Source organism: Balaenoptera musculus, chromosome 4, assembly GCF_009873245.2.
Source record: "Balaenoptera musculus isolate JJ_BM4_2016_0621 chromosome 4, mBalMus1.pri.v3, whole genome shotgun sequence".
In the NCBI taxonomy this organism is placed as follows: domain Eukaryota; kingdom Metazoa; phylum Chordata; class Mammalia; order Artiodactyla; family Balaenopteridae; genus Balaenoptera; species Balaenoptera musculus.
In genome coordinates this window covers 95,073,590-95,091,894 of record NC_045788.1, presented here as the reverse complement: position 1 = coordinate 95,091,894, position 18,305 = coordinate 95,073,590, and the positions used below count along the sequence as shown (strand labels likewise).

The 18,305-nt window shown below is 36.4% G+C and overlaps 1 protein-coding gene across 1 annotated transcript in view; it reads left to right on the top strand.

The window, feature by feature from the left end:
- ZPLD1 (zona pellucida like domain containing 1) overlaps nucleotides 1-18,305 on the top strand; it is an 80,714-nt gene that overhangs the window by 27,083 nt on the left and 35,326 nt on the right. Inside the window, exon 3 of the mRNA XM_036850807.1 lies at nucleotides 6,767-7,013. Within this exon, the coding sequence (XP_036706702.1) occupies nucleotides 6,878-7,013 (136 nt within the window). The 5' untranslated portion in view covers nucleotides 6,767-6,877. The remainder of the gene's footprint in view (nucleotides 1-6,766; nucleotides 7,014-18,305) is intronic.

Below are 18,305 nucleotides of genomic sequence, written 5' to 3'. Positions count from 1 at the left end.
ACACAGAAATAAAGAACATAGAGCTTCAGTCTAGACACCCGATCAAAAAACAGATTTCTTCATTAAATAGTCATTGTCTCCAGCATGGTAAAACTGGTGATTTTGGAGGGTGAGCTAATATGTCCTTTTTCTAGAGGCAAGACCATGTAATGCCGTGAGACTTGACTGAGCAAGACAGCTGCTTACCTGTATGACTTCAGTGCCTTTTTTGCCCCAGATCTTATCTGGGTCCTATTGGTTCCTTTGAAGGCTGAAGTAGGGCTTTATTCTTTTAACTTAAATTTTGATCACTATTAAAACACGTACATTTCTTCTCCTCCCCTTTCCTGGGAACTCTTCAAACTATTTGCAGTCATTTAAAGCTTAATGAACTGTTTCTGAACTCTTCTGAGAAGCAGGCTTGAGTGGGTCATACAGAAACGCCAGGAAAGAGGTTGAGCCCCCGTAGGGGACAGCAAGTCTGTGCAGAGTAGCAGGTCAGTAAATGCACAGGAGGGCTGAGAATGAGAGGATTAAGATGATCACTGATGCCTAACAGCCCATTCCATATTTTTGCGAATCTGTATGATTAAACAATTTGCTTTAGTTTACTAAAAAAAAAATGCATGTCTTAGATTGACAATTAAATATTTGAAGAAATGATTTTTGGTTTGAATTTTCTATTTTTCTTCCCAACTAGAACAGTATCATACACCGTGGCCCATATGAAGGTAATAAAATTAAAGAAATATGAAATTTTGATGAATTGTTTCTGCAAGAGTTATTTCTCGAGAGTAGGTAAAAGCACTTTTGAACAGATTCACTTTTTCTCAGGTCACAGGGGTGCTGTTTAATAAATTACTTTTCTTGGATACTAAGAGCCAACTTTATTCATCTGAAAAGGTTAATGCGGCTGTTCAAAGTGTCCAAGTTATTCCCAGAGAATAATTTATGCACTGAAAACCTGTTTTATTTGGGAAATGCCTAAAGAGAAAAAAAAAGTGCAGTACAAATTAAACACAGGTAGATGTGGTAGTTCATAAATGAAGTTGTTCTTTTTCCCCCGAGCTTCATTTATATGGACTGATTTATATCCCTGACCATTTAAAATTTCAAAACTCCCTCTCCTCTGCCCCAGAATTTCCTGTCATTCCTTTTACTTTTTCTCCATAGCACTAATTGTAAATATACTCTGTATTGCACTTATAGATTTCGTTTTCTTCTGACTTCCCTCACTAGAATGTAAGTTCTATGCAAACAATTTTTTCTGACTTCATTACCTCAGCTCTCCTGGACACTACCAGGCATGTGTAAGCATTCAATAATATTTGATAAATGAATGTAGGAATAAATCAATATTGATTAAATTTACCAAATAATCGCCAAATTTCCATTTGATGTACTGTTGTAAGGACCATTTTCTGGAAGGCAATGCCGTATAATAGTTGAGGGTGGTTTCTGCAGTCATTGTGTGTTGAATCTTTTTTTTTTTTTTTTAAATTTTTATTGGAGTATAGTTGCTTTATAATGTTGTGTTAGTTTCCGCTGTACAGCAAAGTGAATCAGCTATACGTATACTTATATTCCCTCTTTTTTGGATTTCCTTCCCATTTAGGTCACCACAAAGCACTGAGTAGAGTTCCCTGTGCTATATAGTAGGTTCTCATTAGTTATTTATTTTATACATAGTAGTGTATATATGTCAATTCCAATCTCCCAATTCATCCCACACCCCCCTTTCCCCCCTTGGTGTCCACACATTTGTTCTCTATGGCTGTGTCTCTACTTCTGCTTTGCAAATAGGTTCATCTGTAGCATTTTTCTAGATTCCACACATTTGCATTAATATACAATATTTGTTTTTCTCTTTCTGACTTACTTCATGCTGTATGACAGTCTCTAGGTCCATCCATGTCTCTGCAAATGGCACAATTTTGTTCCTTCTTATGGCTGAGTAATATTCCATTGTATGTGTGTACCACATCTTCTTTATCCATTCCTCTGTTGATGGACATTTAGGTTGCTTCCATGACCTGGCTATTGTACATAGTGCTGCAATGAACACTGGGGTGCATGTATCTCTTTGAATTATGGTTTTCTCTGGGTATATGCCCAGGAGTGGGATTTCTGGATCATATGGCATGTACATTGAATCTTGATTCTCATACTGGTCATCTGTTTAACCTTGGGCAAATTCCCTAACATTTCTGTGCCTCAATTTTTTCATCCTCAGAATAAGGAGAATAATTTACCTGTATCATGGTTAGAAAATATACTTAGAAAATATGGTTAGAAAAGTGCTTAAAAAAACATTCTGGGGCTTCCCTGGTGGCGCAGTGGTTGAGAATCTGCTTGCTAATGCAGGGGACACGGGTTCGAGCCCTGGTCTGGGAAGATCCCACATGCCGCGGAGCGACTAGGCCCGTGAGCCACAACTACTGAGCCTGTGTGTCTGGAGCCTGTGCTCTGCAACAAGAGAGGCCGCGATAGTGAGAGGCCCGCGCACCGCGATGAAGAGTGGCCCCCGCTTGCCGCAACTAGAGAAAGCCCTAGCACAGAAACGAAGACCCAACACAGCCAAAAATGAAAATAAATAAATAAATTAAAAAAAAAAATTCTGGCGCATAATCAGCCCTTAACAGTCACTGGCAGTATCATTAAATCAATTTGTGAAAATAATAATATTTTTTATGCACTCTGCCTAAGTGAAATAAAGTCATGACAATTATGTAGATATTAAAAATATTTTGCCTCAATCATCTGAAGCATTTAGCTCAAAGCATATTTTAAGAATTCATAATTAATATAATTTACTTTCTGAAAATTAACAAGACATTAATTTTATTTATTTGACAAACTCCAATTAAGTCAAACGGAGTATTACAATAATTCCAAAGATCAAGCTTAGTTTTGAATTCTTCTCTGTCATTTACTAGGTCTGTGACCCTGGGCAAGTCAATTAAAATCCTTGGCTTCAGTTTCCACATTTGTTAATATGGGCGAAAATTAAATCTATGCTAGTAGTAGAATATTAAACGTAGCACAGAATCTGGCACATAACAGATCTTAATAAAAGGAGGTTCAAAAAAAGATTATCAAATGTATAAAATCTAGAGAACAGTGTTTGTGACAGAACTATCTCAATTTATATAAAACTGAGTGAGAATTAAAAGTGAAATTATGTTTTTCTGACTCCAAGCTCAATCTTAAGCAAATAAATTAGAAATTCATATTTTAGAAGAAGTTATTTTAAAACGAGAACTTAATATGAGAAATATTGACATTTGATAGCAAGTCACTCAGCATATGACTTCCTTTGTATCGCTAAGTATAAAACACAGAGCCTCTTAATACCAGTTTAAGAGATGCAAGTGTCTCTTTAAAATCAAGACTTCTGAATTCCTTAAAATTCAATGTTATACATACAATCCTCTCCCTCCCCTATCCCAATCAATTTAAATTTATGGAGGTACTGAGTTAAGAAAGATGTACAAAAACCTTGTGATACATGTCTTCAAGGTCATTGTTATCTAAGAATGTGTTACTAATGTTTTGTAATATTGACCATGTCAGACAGTCTTGTACAACATTGTTAAGTACCAAAGTAGGGTCATTGGATGCTGCACTTAGTGATGGTGGAGAAGATGGGAAATGCTTCTGCTCAGGTTCTCTAATCAGAGTTTGCTGGAGCCGCAATGGGACAGCAAGCATTTCAGGTCATCCCAGGGTAAACCACAGACACTGGGTTCTACCTTGTGACATGAAGCTCAACTAAGTTTTTTAAGCCAGATTGAGACTGGAGTACACATGTCTAGAATTGCACATGCCCAGGAGCAGGGGAGTCTGAGCAAACAATACATTGTGCTTTAATGAGTGTAAAGAATCTCAACACAGTCTCCAAACCCCAAGCACTCCCATTTCAGAAAATAATTTTAGAAACTGTGGCAAGTAATGTCTCCAAGCTTGCTACTACTGTGAGTTGATACTCAAGTTTTCTATGTAGAGAGCAAATGATGGAGATAGGATTGAGGATGGGGAGTGTACAAGAAAATAGTTCATTAACTCCCAAAGTCTTGAAAATGCCATGAGCACTGCCAATGTTATAGGGATCAGAATGTGGATACTGCCTATACAAAAGTTGTGGTGTCCTTCAAAATTCCCCTGCTTAATGTACCATAATATTAAAACACAGAGACCAATACAAATAACATTATAAATATAATAATGTGATGCAACTAATCAGGGCTGTTACTAGCCCATGGGACACCTTTGTATTGTGCAGTCTAGCTCCAGAGCATGTGGCTTAGTCAAAGGAGCACAGACCCTGTCACCATCCCTCTCCACGGGATTGAGAGTGCCTTCTGTATGTTCAGACTGTGCTATGTTTTTTATGTGTTTGTAATTTATCAAGTCTTATGATCATCATCTTGGTTTTCAAATGCTAAATCTAGAGAATGCCTGAGGGGGAACTTGAATCTGTATCTGCTGATATCAAAATCAATGGATTTTCTGTTAAAGCAAGCTGCCTTCTACCTCTACCTTCTTCTTGTCAAAAAAAATATTTATTAAGAGTTTTAATCTCCATGACAGAGCTCTAAGTCTTATTCAAAGTGTAGAGATATGTCCTTTGGACAACCTCATATCTGACCTAATGTTGTAAAGCAAAGACGTTACTACTGCTATTAGTGGTCCGTTTCAAGTAGCACGTGTTTCTTAACCATTTTTCCTAAACATAGATGTGTCCAGTTTAGTCTGTAGTAATAATTCTCACTGCTTCCACAATCAGGACCTCCTCTCCCTTTTTAAAAAATAATTTTCTTCCTCACAATGCCCATATTATTGAATACATCTATTAAATAAATTGCATTCACTATGTAAGAATTTATTTTTATATGAAAAGATCTAATAAAGGGTACACGATTTTAAAAGCTAAAGAAAACAACTGGTGATAAATGGCAACCAAAATAACATGAAATTTATTTAATAACAGATGATATTTAGGTAGCTTGTGCAGCAAGCTCTTATCAGAAAGATCTAGAGTTGAATTCTAGTCCCTCCACTTGTTTTCCATGTCACTTTAGCGTCCTGAGACTTATTTTTCCTTTTCTATACATGGAGTGGTGATTCCAGTATCATCCAGTGTTTATAAGGATTTGAATGAGAGACTATAGGTAAATGATCTGGCAACACACTGCCTACTTTGTATACAGCATCCACTCAATAAGCATTATTTTTCTCCTGTGAGACAATATAAAAGCTAGAAAGCCTTTTTGAATAATAAAAATAACTCACTCTTGAAAATTCCTGACTGAATCCCTAGGGGTGGGAGACTTCTCTAGATTGAGAGACAACAGTGTGGGTCTAGAGCCTCCAGTGCCTTCTAGGAGTTAATGGGACCCATCATGAGAAGGAAGCAGCGGGGCATTGCATCGCTGTGTGTGTGATGGGATGTACCGTTCAGACACAAGCTGCTGTCTTTCCTAAAAGTTTTCCAAAGACTCCAAAAGAGCAAGGCTGTCTTCGTCTATTTGGAGTGTCCTGAGGAGCTAGACGTTGAAGGCATAGGCAAGGCCAAGAGACCCCAGGGTCTGGGTCAGCCATTTGTGTGAGTCTTCTGTTTCCGGAGTGTCCTAGCGGATCAGAACTAACCAGACATGTGGCTGTTCTTCCTGAAGTGATTAGGTTTGTGCCTGAATGGTATGTTATAGTGCCTAAGGAAGGAAGTTCCTGTTTAATTAATAGTTTTTGTGTCTATTTTGGTGAGTAAACTCATGATTTCCTTTCCCACATCCTCACCAAAGTGACTTTATTCACCATAAACATGTTATACTAAAATGACGATTCAAAAGCAAGACGTATTTCCTTCCTTTTGCTAAAGACTTAATTGATCATCTAAGGGCAGATCTTCAAGGACAGCTAAAACATCATTTTTTTCCCCCGAGCCCAAAGCTTTAAAAATGCAATAAATTATTTGAACAAGTCATTTGCAGTTTTATTTTCTTTTTGTTTTTTATACATAGACCAAAACCACCAACCCAAAAGATTTTTTTCCAGTGTACAAACTATGCTCTGAGAATAAGTTGGCCACTTCTGGAAGATATTTTAACTTTATCAGGACAATAAAAGGCCATATAGGAAAAAAAAAAAATACCAGACTGACTGGAGTTTAAGTATTAAAGTCAATTTATATTTATTTTTTCAACACACATTGACAATTTCCATTACACTCTCCTAAGAATTCAAGGTTTTCATGCTTTTGTATCAATTATCAACCACCAATGAGCAGACATTGGAGAAACCAGGATGTCATTCTACATGTAGTATTTTTCTGTTCTCCCTTTTGCTTTATTCCTGTGTTTCCTAGGAAAATGATATACAAACCATTGATTTTGAGAAGTAGTAGTATCCTGGAATTCCTTTGTTGAGAGGAAATTTTTCTTGACATTATCTGGTCATTGAGAGCATTGAGAATTCTCTGAAAATCAACTAATGAATGTTAAATCCCTCTGACTATGGATATTGGTACTTTAAAGTGTAGCATTGCCTCCAAATCAGTCAGTCTGCCTAGCTATGCTGTTCTAACCTGCTAAATACTTGGTTTGAGTTCTTCCTATTTATAATAAAAATCTTTCTTTTGCAAATGTTATGATTTATATCTTAGTTCTTCTACTACAAAAGCCTAGCTTTGTCACGCTTGCAAACTGGAGTCAAAGAATAAAAATAATTGTGAAATATTGTAGCCAAAATCTCTGCCTCATTGTTGATAATTATTTCTGATAATCCTTAGGTCTTTAATGAGCTTTGCCTGCATGGATGTAGACAGCCTGCCTATCCAACAGTGAGTTGAGATCAGCCTCAGTCTTCCCAGCAAGTGAGAGTGAAGGCTGGTGATGTCCACATGAAAAGTAACTCTTTTCTAGGTTTTGCAATGGAACAGATATGGTTGCTCTTGCTTCTAATAATTAGAGTGCTTCCAGGGTCTGCTCAGTTCAATGGCTACAATTGTGACACCAACCTCCACAGTAGATTTCCTGGTAAGTCTGAACCCAGTCTTTTCTCTAATTGTATCTGGAAAGAGCGATTATGTTTGAATAATAAATCATTTAAATACATATGGAAAATGAGGGGGATATCTGTCTATATTAAGTGGATGTTAGCAAATGGCAAATGGCAAAAGACATTTTTCTGAAGTTGTAATTTATAACCACATTAACATACAAAGTGTTCATTGTAGTTTATATTATTATGACTGCTCACAGATGTGAAAAATATTGGCTAATGGTTGATAAAATTGGGAGAGGCTAATGTCATTCAAAATTTGTCTAATTGAGGGATTTTTTTCTCATAAATTAATTCAGACTTTAAAAATTGCCCTTATATGCTGATAAATTTATTTAGGAAGAATACTCAGAAAATGACTGTGAAATATTATGCAATACTCAAAAAAATACTATTTCAATGAAATGTTGGTCACCACCAAAGTACACACGCCAGCTTCAGAATGCATTTCATAGCAACACGTCAATATTATGACAGACATGAGATTTTGACCATATTGATGGACGTGTCCCACAGGTTCCTAAAATCTGCACTTTTTAGGGGTAATTTAAGGTTTCACTTAAGTCATCTTTTTATATCAGCTAAAGTTATAGAACCACAGTTCAATAGTTACAAAATAAGAATTAGATGATCTGAAACTACTTTTCTACTTATGTATTGCAAACTGAAATACCTTCTGCAATGTTTTACATGCTCCTGTGTTTGGAGCATGCCAGAGTAACAACACACCTGCACAGAGCAATCAGTAGGTAGTTAGGTAGTTAATGTGAAGTTTCGAGTTTATTTGAGGAGAGGTAATCTGGCTTGCTCCAGAATAAAGACAAAAGTATGTAAGAATGGCTTCATGAGCCCAGACCTAGTATGAAAGTACTTGACAGGTTAAGTAAAATAAGGAGGTCAGGATGGGGAATGTCTAAAGGCAAGTTTACAAAGGTAAGTTAGGGCAGGGTTCTTAATGATTTTGAACACCAAAAATGATAGGATTTTTTTTTTTTTTTACTATGGAAAATTTCAAACATATGCAAAAGTAGAGATTAGTAAAAAAGCGCTCATAGTAATCATACAGCTTCATCAGTTGTCAACATTTATAAATTTTGCTTATTTCTTACTACCTCCATCTCTGAAATATTTTAAAATACATTCATTATTCATGCTTCATTATATATATAAGTGAAAAGAACTTTAAAAAGTCATTACACTTATATATCTAATAAACTTAACAATAATTACTCAATATCATCTTATTCTCAGCCAATTTGCCTCTAAATCCACATGGTGCATTTGTTGACATGTTTCTTAAGTCTGTCTTAATTTATAGAAGTCCCTTGCTTTTCTAAAATGCCATTTATCTCTTTAAATAATTTGGTAATTTGTTTCTTAGAATTCCAACACTCTGGATCTGGTTGACTGTAACTCATGTGTCATTTAATACGCTCCTCTTTTCCTGTATAACCTGTCAACTAATGAGAGCTAGAGGTTTGAATAAATTCAGGTTCAATTGTTTTGGCAAGGATACTTTTTGTATTATTTGTTTAATAAAAGTGTTTTGTCTTCATTTTGTAAGCAATGAAGAGCCATTGCATCTTTTCAAACATACTTTTTTAAGGATTTGATGTGGTCACATTTTGTTTCAGAATGCAGACGTTGGGGAAAGTGTGAAGGACAGAATCAAGTTAGAAGAACTAGAGGCAGAGAGAAATGTCACGAAGGCAGTGGCAGTGGAAGCAGTAGAAGGAGACAGTTATTAAGAGATGCAGTATTTTGTGGTGGACCCCCCAGAACCTGAGAACTGATTTGACTTGGGAAGTGAGAGAAAGAGAAGGCTAGAGGCTGTTTTGAACTTAGATAACTGGATGTCGGTACTGTTAACTGATGCCAAAAGTATAAGGCATTTGCATGTTTTAGAAAGGAAGTTTGGGTTAGAAAATAATGACTTTGAAGTGCTCTTAGAAAGTAGAGGCAGACTCTACTCAGAAGGAGGAAATCTGGACCTGGGTCCAAGGAGAGAGGTTGAAACCGAAAATAGCTGTGTGAGAGTTGAATCCCTGTGCAGTGAGTGAGCAATGAATGAGGGGTAGGAAAAGGAAAGTTGTGGAAATAGACTACTATTTAAATAACCCTGGTGGTGAAAGAAAGGGAGGAGTAAATTGAGCCAGCAGTTTAAATGAGAAAGGAGATTTTTGGATTAGAGGACTAGAGACACCTGAGTCTACATGAGCAAAGAGAAAGTATTCAGAGACTAGGAATACTAACAAAGAAATAATTGACGTAATGAGGAAAGAAAATATGGAAGAGATCAAAGGTACAGGTGGAGGAGTTAACCTTGGAAAAGTGGCAGCTGTTTGTTTGATTTAGGAGAGAAGAGAAATAAAAGACAGAGGCAGAGAAGTTGAGAGATGCTAATTATGTTCATCTTCTTGGTTGAAGTGGAAGGCAGAGACCCTCAGAGAGTGAGGGGCCAGAGACCTGGCTGGGGCCTGGGAAGGGTAGTTAAGTCTTACCCTGTTATGGATAAAAAAGAAGGCCAGAATGTAAGAAGACTGCTCGGCAGAGAGGAACTAGCTGATGATGTATTATACTTGTAAAGGTAAATAAAACCTGTAAATAAGCCAAGAAGTGACTAGGACAGCAAAAGGAAGTATTTTTCATATGGTAAAATTTAAAAATTATGTTAAAACTTCCATTTACAATGGTGCCCACTGACCATCAGCATCAAAATCACCTGAGATAGTCGTTCAGTGTGGACTTCACTGCTTTCCCCCAGATATGTAGTGTCAGAATCTCTGAATATGGTGCTGGGAATTTGTATTTTAAACCCTGCAGATGAGTCTCATATGCATTATGATTGAGAACAGATGACTGTATTCTATTATTTTCTTGAATCCATTATTCCAGTTAAAAGCACAGTCATGTTTGGGGAAATATAACTAAAAACAAAATCTTCTCCCAACCCAAAAATTCTTTCCACAAAGATAGTAGAGATGAGAACACATTTATCACCGAATAAGCATTAAACCAGAATGTGATGCTCAACACAGGCAATTCATTAAAAGTTTGCAAAGACAGAAAGGAATCTCACTCTTTTACATAGTCAAGCAGAGGCAACCCATTGCATACATGGTTTCAAAATAAATAATAATTAGTCCTCAAGTAAGAGGACTTGACAGCACCATTTGTCACGTATAGTTCATCCTGAATTTATCTGGTAATTGAGGTGACCATCTGTGTTAGTGTATTAGCTTTCTCCAGAGGGAAGATAAAATTCTCCTATCTTTATGAAAGGAGGTACTTTTGTGATTTGGAACAAGGCTCCCTCCCTCCCCAGACTGTGAGATAAGGATACTATTTTCCTTGATGTTTACATTTCTAAGAGATGGTTCCCAAGTCCTTGAGAAAGACGTCCCTGCATCATAAAGCTGACAAAAGTCCTATCTAATTTTCAAAAGGATTTATATACATTTCAAGGAGAAGAGAAAGTACATACAAGTTTTCTGATATAAATGGTCTCTTCCTTTATTTTCAACAGGGAGAATTAAACCTCTTCTTTTTAATTTGTATTTGTCCTTACACATGTTAGCACTTTTAGTACTTTTGGGCTTAGACAACAAATATCCAAACTTTCCAAATTTATACACACACACACACACACACACACACATTGTTGTAATTTAAAATTTATATTAAAAAAATCTAAAATTCAGATAAATCAAAAGTTTCATGAGAGGCTTTAAGTTTATATGGGTAGTCTTTTCAAGTAAGCCCATTTTTGCAGGTTGTTAGCAAAAGAAGACTAGAGTGAGCAAATAAAGCCTGAAGGTTAATTGCTCACTCCCCTCTTGACTTGTGGCTTCTCTTCCACATCAGGATCACCCTTGATGTCATTAGGAGCTCCACAAGCTGCTCAGATACTAAGCAATGGGCTAGAATGAGAATGAGTCTGGCAAAGGAGAGGAGTTATCTAAATGCAAAGTAATGTTAATAATGATGAGAGTAATCATCTCACCCTATCTGACCTTTGCTGTTTCATGACATTAGAACTATTTTCTTTAATTTCCATGCCATTTATCCTTGAGCCAAGGGAACCAACATGGTCTAATTCATTTTAAATTTAAAGGGATACCATTTAATATTAAAGGTAGTTAACTCTTGCCTATCCAAGCTAGTATCAGGGAATAGACTCATGCCCAACTGACATTATGATTATGCTCTTCCAAGAATAAAATGCAATCCATAGTTGACTTTTAGAGTACCAAAGAATTATTTGGCCAAAGTGAAACATACATACATAAATGCATTTGGCCTCTGCAACTAATGGATACCTTCTGGAACTAGCCCCTCTTTTAGAAGATGGTATATGTAAGGGTCGGCCTAAACTTTCAAGCCTCTAAAGAAGTCTTTAATGATAAAGGCACAATCAAGGAGAGATTAGGTTAATGACACCAGAAACTTTGTGGCCTGACATTGTTTTATGGTGAACTAACCAGTCATGGGAAACTGAACATAAGTCAATGTTTTATGACTTGTCATTTTGTATTCTATTTGAAATAGTGCTAAGAAGGAATAAATTCCATGTATAGAATGCTAGGCACATTATGTAATTCTCTCTTTTATTTCTTACAATACGCCTACAAAACTTTTAAATTTTTACTTTATGATATGGAGATTGAGGATTAGAATTTGTGTAATACTGCAAAGCTAGCAATTGTCAGAGATATAACACTAGAGCTCTTTCCATCAAACCATGATGCCTTAAAGTGAATCTTGAATACTAAGTTTAAAAAATGATTTATACCAAAAACCAAATAATCCAATTACAAATGGGCAAACAAATGAATAGACATTTTTCCAAAGAAGACATACAGATGGACAGTAGGCACATGAAAAGGTGCTCAATATCACTAATCCTCAAGGAAATGCAAATTAAAACCACGATGAGATATCACCTTACACCTGTCAGAATGGCTATCATCAAAAAGACAACAGATAAATGCCGGTGAGAATGTGGGAAAAGGAAACCCTTGTGCACTGCTGGTAGAAATGTAAATTGGTGCAGCAATTATGGAAAACAGTTTAAAGATTTCTCAAAAAATAAAAATGAACTACCATATGATCCAGCAATTCCATTTCTGGGTATATATCTGAAGGAAACAAAATCATTATGTCAAAGAGACATCTGTACCCTATGTTCATTGCAGCATTATTTACAATAGCTGAGACATGGAAACAACCAAAGTGTTTATCAACAGATGAATGGATAAAGTTGTGAGATACACACACACACACACACACACAGTGGAATACTATTCAACTATAAAAAAAAGGAAATCCTGCCATTTGTGACAACATGGATGGACTGCAAATGTTATTATGCTAAGTGAAATGTCATACAGAGAAAGACAAATACTATACGATCTCATTTATATGTGGAATCTAAAAAACAAAAACAAAACTCATAGAAAATGAGAAGAGATTTGTGCTTACCAGATGCAGGGGTGGGGGCACAGGAGAATGGATCAAAGTAGTCAGAAGGTGCAAAGTTCACACTATAAGATAAATAAACACTGGGGATGTAATGTACAACATGGTGATTATAGTTAACACTGATGTATGCTATATTTAAGATATATTAAAAGTTGCTAAGAGAGTAAATCCTCAAAGTTCTCATGACAAGGAAAAAAACATTTTTTTCCTTTTTTTGTGAGTCTATATGAATGATGGATATTAATTAAACTTATTGTGGTAATCATTTCACAATAAGTGTAAGTCAAGTCATTATGCTGTCACTTTAAACTTATATAATGCCGTATGACAATTATATCTCAATAAAACTAAAATTTTAAAATTATGTGTAAATGGAGAATCACAATGGAAACTAACACATTAAAGAATTTGAAAAATCATATGGTAGGAAAATTTGTTTAGCTTTTTCAGGACCAGCTTGACTAAGGAAATTTTTTCTCTGATAACATTTATTAATATTTATTAATATTAATGAGTGCCAGTGTTCCCCAGGAAATAAAATAGAGAATCACCTATTTCAGTGATAGACTTCATGGGCAGGTCAAGTAAAATGAGCTGCCTGATTTTGTGTTAGGCTTTGCTTAACCATTGCACTGTTCTGTGCCCAAAGACAAAGTAAGAGTGGATTATGGAATAATTATCCCAGGGAATACGTTCTGGCTCTCTGTGTAGGTAAGAAAGGCCAATTCTGCTGCCTTCCTACATAGTAGTAGTGTTTTGGTCTCCAAGCTGTGAAGAGGATGCCTGCTTTCGCTTTGCAGCTGTGACTGCAATTACTACACCAGATGAGGCAGAAGAACTGATCGAGGCAGTGATTGCAGATCACATCCTGATTAACCTTCAGTGATAAAGTGCAGTGGAGAGAAGAGGAATTAGTCAGCAAGTTCAGTGACTGAACAATTCAGAGTTCTGAACTGTTCTTCTTTATTTTAATAACAAAGTTCTTTATTGCATGGATTTTTCATTTCCTCTACTTGTATAAGTAAAACCTATATGCTTTCTTCTGCTTGAAAAAGATGACCAAACTCTTCTAGTTCTAGCAAGTGTGAATAGAAGCCTGAAAGGTTTATCGAGGACTGCGTATGCATTTCTTTCAGCCCTGCAGACAACAGCTTGCATTTGCTAATGAGAAACAGAAGGGGAAAACTGAGGTGGTGAGCAACCACCACCTTCAATACAGAGGGGAAACCTGAATTCCTAATCCACTTTAAATTCTTCATCAGCTGCTGGTATTTTGGGTAGATGAAATATCAATACCCCTTTTAAACTTCTTGCTCAATATTGTATAAAAACTTGAGGAGAATTAACTTTAAAAATTGTGTTAAAACAACAAATATAACATCTGTTTGCTAAGCAATTTTAAGTTTATATAGTGCCAAATATTGCTACTCTCATTTTATAGAGATAGAAGTAGAAATGATATATAAATTACTTTTATAATCTGCTAAGATTATATAGTCTTGGAATATCTCTTGGAGTCCAGGAAATAAATTAGAGTTGACCTTCCATATCCATGGGTTCCACATCTGTGGATGCAACCAACCTCAAATTGAAAATAGTCAGAAAAAAAATTCCAGAAAGTTTCAAAAAGCAAAACTTGAATTTGCTGCATGCCAGCAAACATTTATATAGCATTTACATTGTATTTACAGCTATTTACATAACATTTACATTATAGTAGGTATTACAAGTAATCTAAATATGATTTAAAATATATAGGAAGATGTGCATAGGTTATATGCAAATACTGCATATGCCATTTTATGTAAAGGATTTGAGCATCCATGGATTTCTTTTAAATTTTGGTATCCAAGGGTGGTCCTGGAATCAATCCCCCATGGATACTGAGGGATGAGTGTCCTGTATTTCCAGGTGAGATTTCTGTGGTACTACAAAGCAGCACAGTCTTCAGCCTACAGAAAAGACTCCTCCTATTATACTGAATAGGTTTTGTTTATACAATCAGTTTTAAACCAATGTTACCTTTAAGTGTGTATAAACCAGCCCATGGATCCAGGTGCAATCATATTCACGGGAATACCTGCATCTGAACTGCACAGAGCCGTCAGTTGCTCACAACAGACTCACCCAGCCTCACACGTCTCCTTCAATTGTTTCGAAGAGTGCCCAGGGCATAGTTGCCATTTGAGGTAACTGTCCTGCCCCTCTGGTTATTAAACTGTTATGGTTTGTAACATGGGGTAGAGGTGGGGAAGGAGAAGACTGACCTTCTTCCCAATTTTATTTCACACATTGCCACCTGAGCACTAAAGTAGACTCATTTGGGTTCAGTCTCACAAAGTCTTTCACAACCCTCTTTCAGTTCATTGTAATTCAAACCAGTTAGTTCCTCAAAAAGGAAGGGACTCAGACACACACCCATCCCCTTTACAATTTGTTTCTCTCTCTTTCCTGTCCCTTTTTCTTCCAAACCTCTCCCTCTTGTAAGCCTATAAATCATACAGTTTGGTGGGAGTGCTTAATCCCACCTGATAGAACCCACCTAAGGATTAATTCCTGCCCAATCAAAATGTACAGTCATGACTAAGTAACTCAGTTGGTTAAGAGACTTGTGTAGGGGAGGAAAGATAATTTTCCCTCTACCCTTCTAGGTTCTTAGATGAAGCCCCCTATAATAAAAGACAGATTAATAGAAAAAAAACAAATAGAAGTTTAATAACATGTAAACCTCCTATATTCATGGGTGATACCCAGGAAAACTGAGTAACTCCCTGAAATGGCCCAAGCCACTACCTTAAATACCATCTCAAGCTAAAGACAAAAGAGATGGTGGTGGTGGGGAAGCCAGTTATGGGAGGTCATCAGGTAAATCACAGTAAACAGGAGTGCGGTTGTTATGCAGATTTAGGTCTGTAGCCTCCATCTGTAAGAGTTTCTGGAGGTTTAGTTGTTCCCCTCTTCCTTCCTGGTACAGAGAAGGAGATGCACTTACAAATGGAGATTTCCCTTATAAATGTAAATGTCTCTTTCAGAAGAGTAACTTCCATTTGTTTTCAGGGATTCTCCTATGTCTGCCATTCCTTTATTTTTATTATTTATTTATTTATTTATTTATTTATTTATTTATTTATTTATTTATTTATTTATTTATTTATTTTTGGCTGTGTTGGGTCTTCGTTTCTGTGCAAGGGCTTTCTCTAGTTGCGGCAAGCGGGGGCCACTCTTCATCGCGGTGCGCGGGCCTCTCACTATCGCGGCCTCTCTTGTTGCGGAGCACAAGCTCCAGATGCGCAGGCTCAGTAGTTGTGGCTCACGGGCCCAGTTGCTCCTTGGCATGTGGGATCTTCCCAGACCAGGGCTCGAATCCGTGTCCCCTGCATTAGCAGGCAGATTCTCAACCACTGCGCCACCAGGGAAGCCCTCTTTTTTCTTTTTTTAAAAAAAATATTTATTTATTTATTTTGTTGCACTGGGTCTTAGTTGTGGCATGTGGGCTCCTTAGCTGTGACATGCAAACTCTTAGTTGCAGAATGCGTGTGGGATCTATTTCCCTGACTAGGGATTGAACCTGGGCCCCCTGCACTAGGAGTGTGGAGTCTTAACCTCTGCGCCACCAGGGAAATCCCTGCTGTTTCTTAAAAATAATCAATTTAAGGTAATCCTTATGCCAAAGAGGCATATTTTGGGGTGGCATATTCGCTCCCCTTCACTTGCAACATCACCTGGGAGCTTGTGAGAAATGTAAAAATCAGGCCCCATCCCAGATCTACTGAATCAGAATCTGCATTTTAATAAGATTCTCTGTAATGCATATTCATAAGAAGTGCTGATTGGAGTGTGGTACTCATGATGTCTTGCCAGCTTTACGATGTTACATACCACAGTGGTTATGCCAACCCCAACTGGCTGTCACGCACTTGCTTGCTATTAATGACAATAGGGATTAGCAAATCCCTTGCTGTTAAGGGGAAATGATTTTAAAAATTTATTATTAATAATAAAGCAAGATAATTAATTGCCAGACTAATGCACTTAAAAAAGCTAAATACCTAAACAAATAGCAAAAATCCATTAATTTCATATTATTTAGTGTGTTGAATTAGAAAATATCTGACATAGAGAATTTTGATGTTCATCTAAAAGTCTGAAAACAGGAATCATCTCAGGCAGTTGGCAGAGTACAGATAGGAAATATGAGTTCTGGATGAACAGTCAAGATGAACCTATATCATTAAGCACATATTTTCTTTGTGAATCTTGAAAGTTGATACTAAAAAGTTAGAAACCATGCATGCTGTTTGTGAAAGAGTTTAATTAAACATATTTTAATAAACACTTGTTGAGTGTTTGTTAGGCATGCTGGGAAAATCCAGAGCTTTCAATGAGTTCATAATCTAGTGGGAAAGAAAATATCCACTCCCAGGTGTAATGTAGGTGATATTGTAGACTCATAGTTAACGTGATGTGGGATAGAGCAGAAGAGAATGACTATATATCATTGGAAAAATGAAGTCTTATGAAAGGAAGCCTTAGAAATTGTTTTTCTGTTCTCAGCCCATTTCTCTTACCTGAGTGCTCTCAATGGGTATTTCATCTATTTTTATTGTTTATAATTGATGTACTAAGTATTGGTGATTATCAAATTTATAATTCTTACTCTTTTCTATCCTCTAAATATTAGACTCTTATTTCCAACTACCTGCTGTATATTTCTGCTTGAATGTCCCATATGTACCTCAGCCTCTCAAAAACTGAGCTCATCATCTTTTTCCTTCCTGTATTCCTTATCTCAGGGAATAATCCACCCAGTCACTAACGCTAGAAACTTGAGCATAAGTTTGACATCCCCTTCTCTTCATGCCATCATCTAATCAATTTCTTATAAAATTTAGCCAGTTGGAACTGTTTTATTTCTTCCCAACAATCCCTTCCAAACAGCTGTGCCCTACCAAGACATGGTTATATATAACGTGGTATTCAAACCTCTATCATATCATTATCAACTGCATTGCAATTGTCTGTTTTTTTCTCTGTGTCCTTTACCCAACCATGAGTCCTGGAAGTGAAGGAGTCCTGTTAATGTCTTTATCCTCAGAGTTTAGCACAGAAACTAACATACTGTATATAAACAAATGCTTTTTTTGGATACTTTGTTAACATGAAGTGGCATGTAGTTTAGATCTTGAAAATAAATAGGACCAAATAGCCTCTAGCTTGTGTAAAACTGATGGCACTGATTTTTTGTGTTCAACTCCTGTGCACCCTAACCTTTTTTTACATTCTACACTGACACCCAGAATTGCTTTTCATACAAATTTTTACCTTTTCAAGTCAATAGTGAAGGAACATTTTGAGCCGCTGCACTGCAGTGCTGAGTTCAGTTCAATTCTAGGGTGTTTGTGTTGCAGAATATATGTGTGCAAATTATTTGAATACTTGCATTGATCTGTGCCCTTATTAATCCAGGTAATAATTAGAACATGTTAAATATTCTGACACTACTGAAAGGAAATGTAGGTCTCAAACTTAATAGTATTGAGATGAGATAAAAATCATTCCATGTATCAAAAACTAGGAATCATGAGCCTCATCTGGATGCCATTGGATGTAAGCCAGTTGAGTATGGAATTGTTGAGAAAAAGAAAATAGATATGTTTGTTAAATATGTGAATCATATGCTGAGAATATATTGTCATTAATTATGTCTAAAGGGAAAAGTATATTAGGTGTTCTAGGAATGGAACTTTCTTGGAGATAAATAGGTAGAGTGATGTTTTTATTCACAT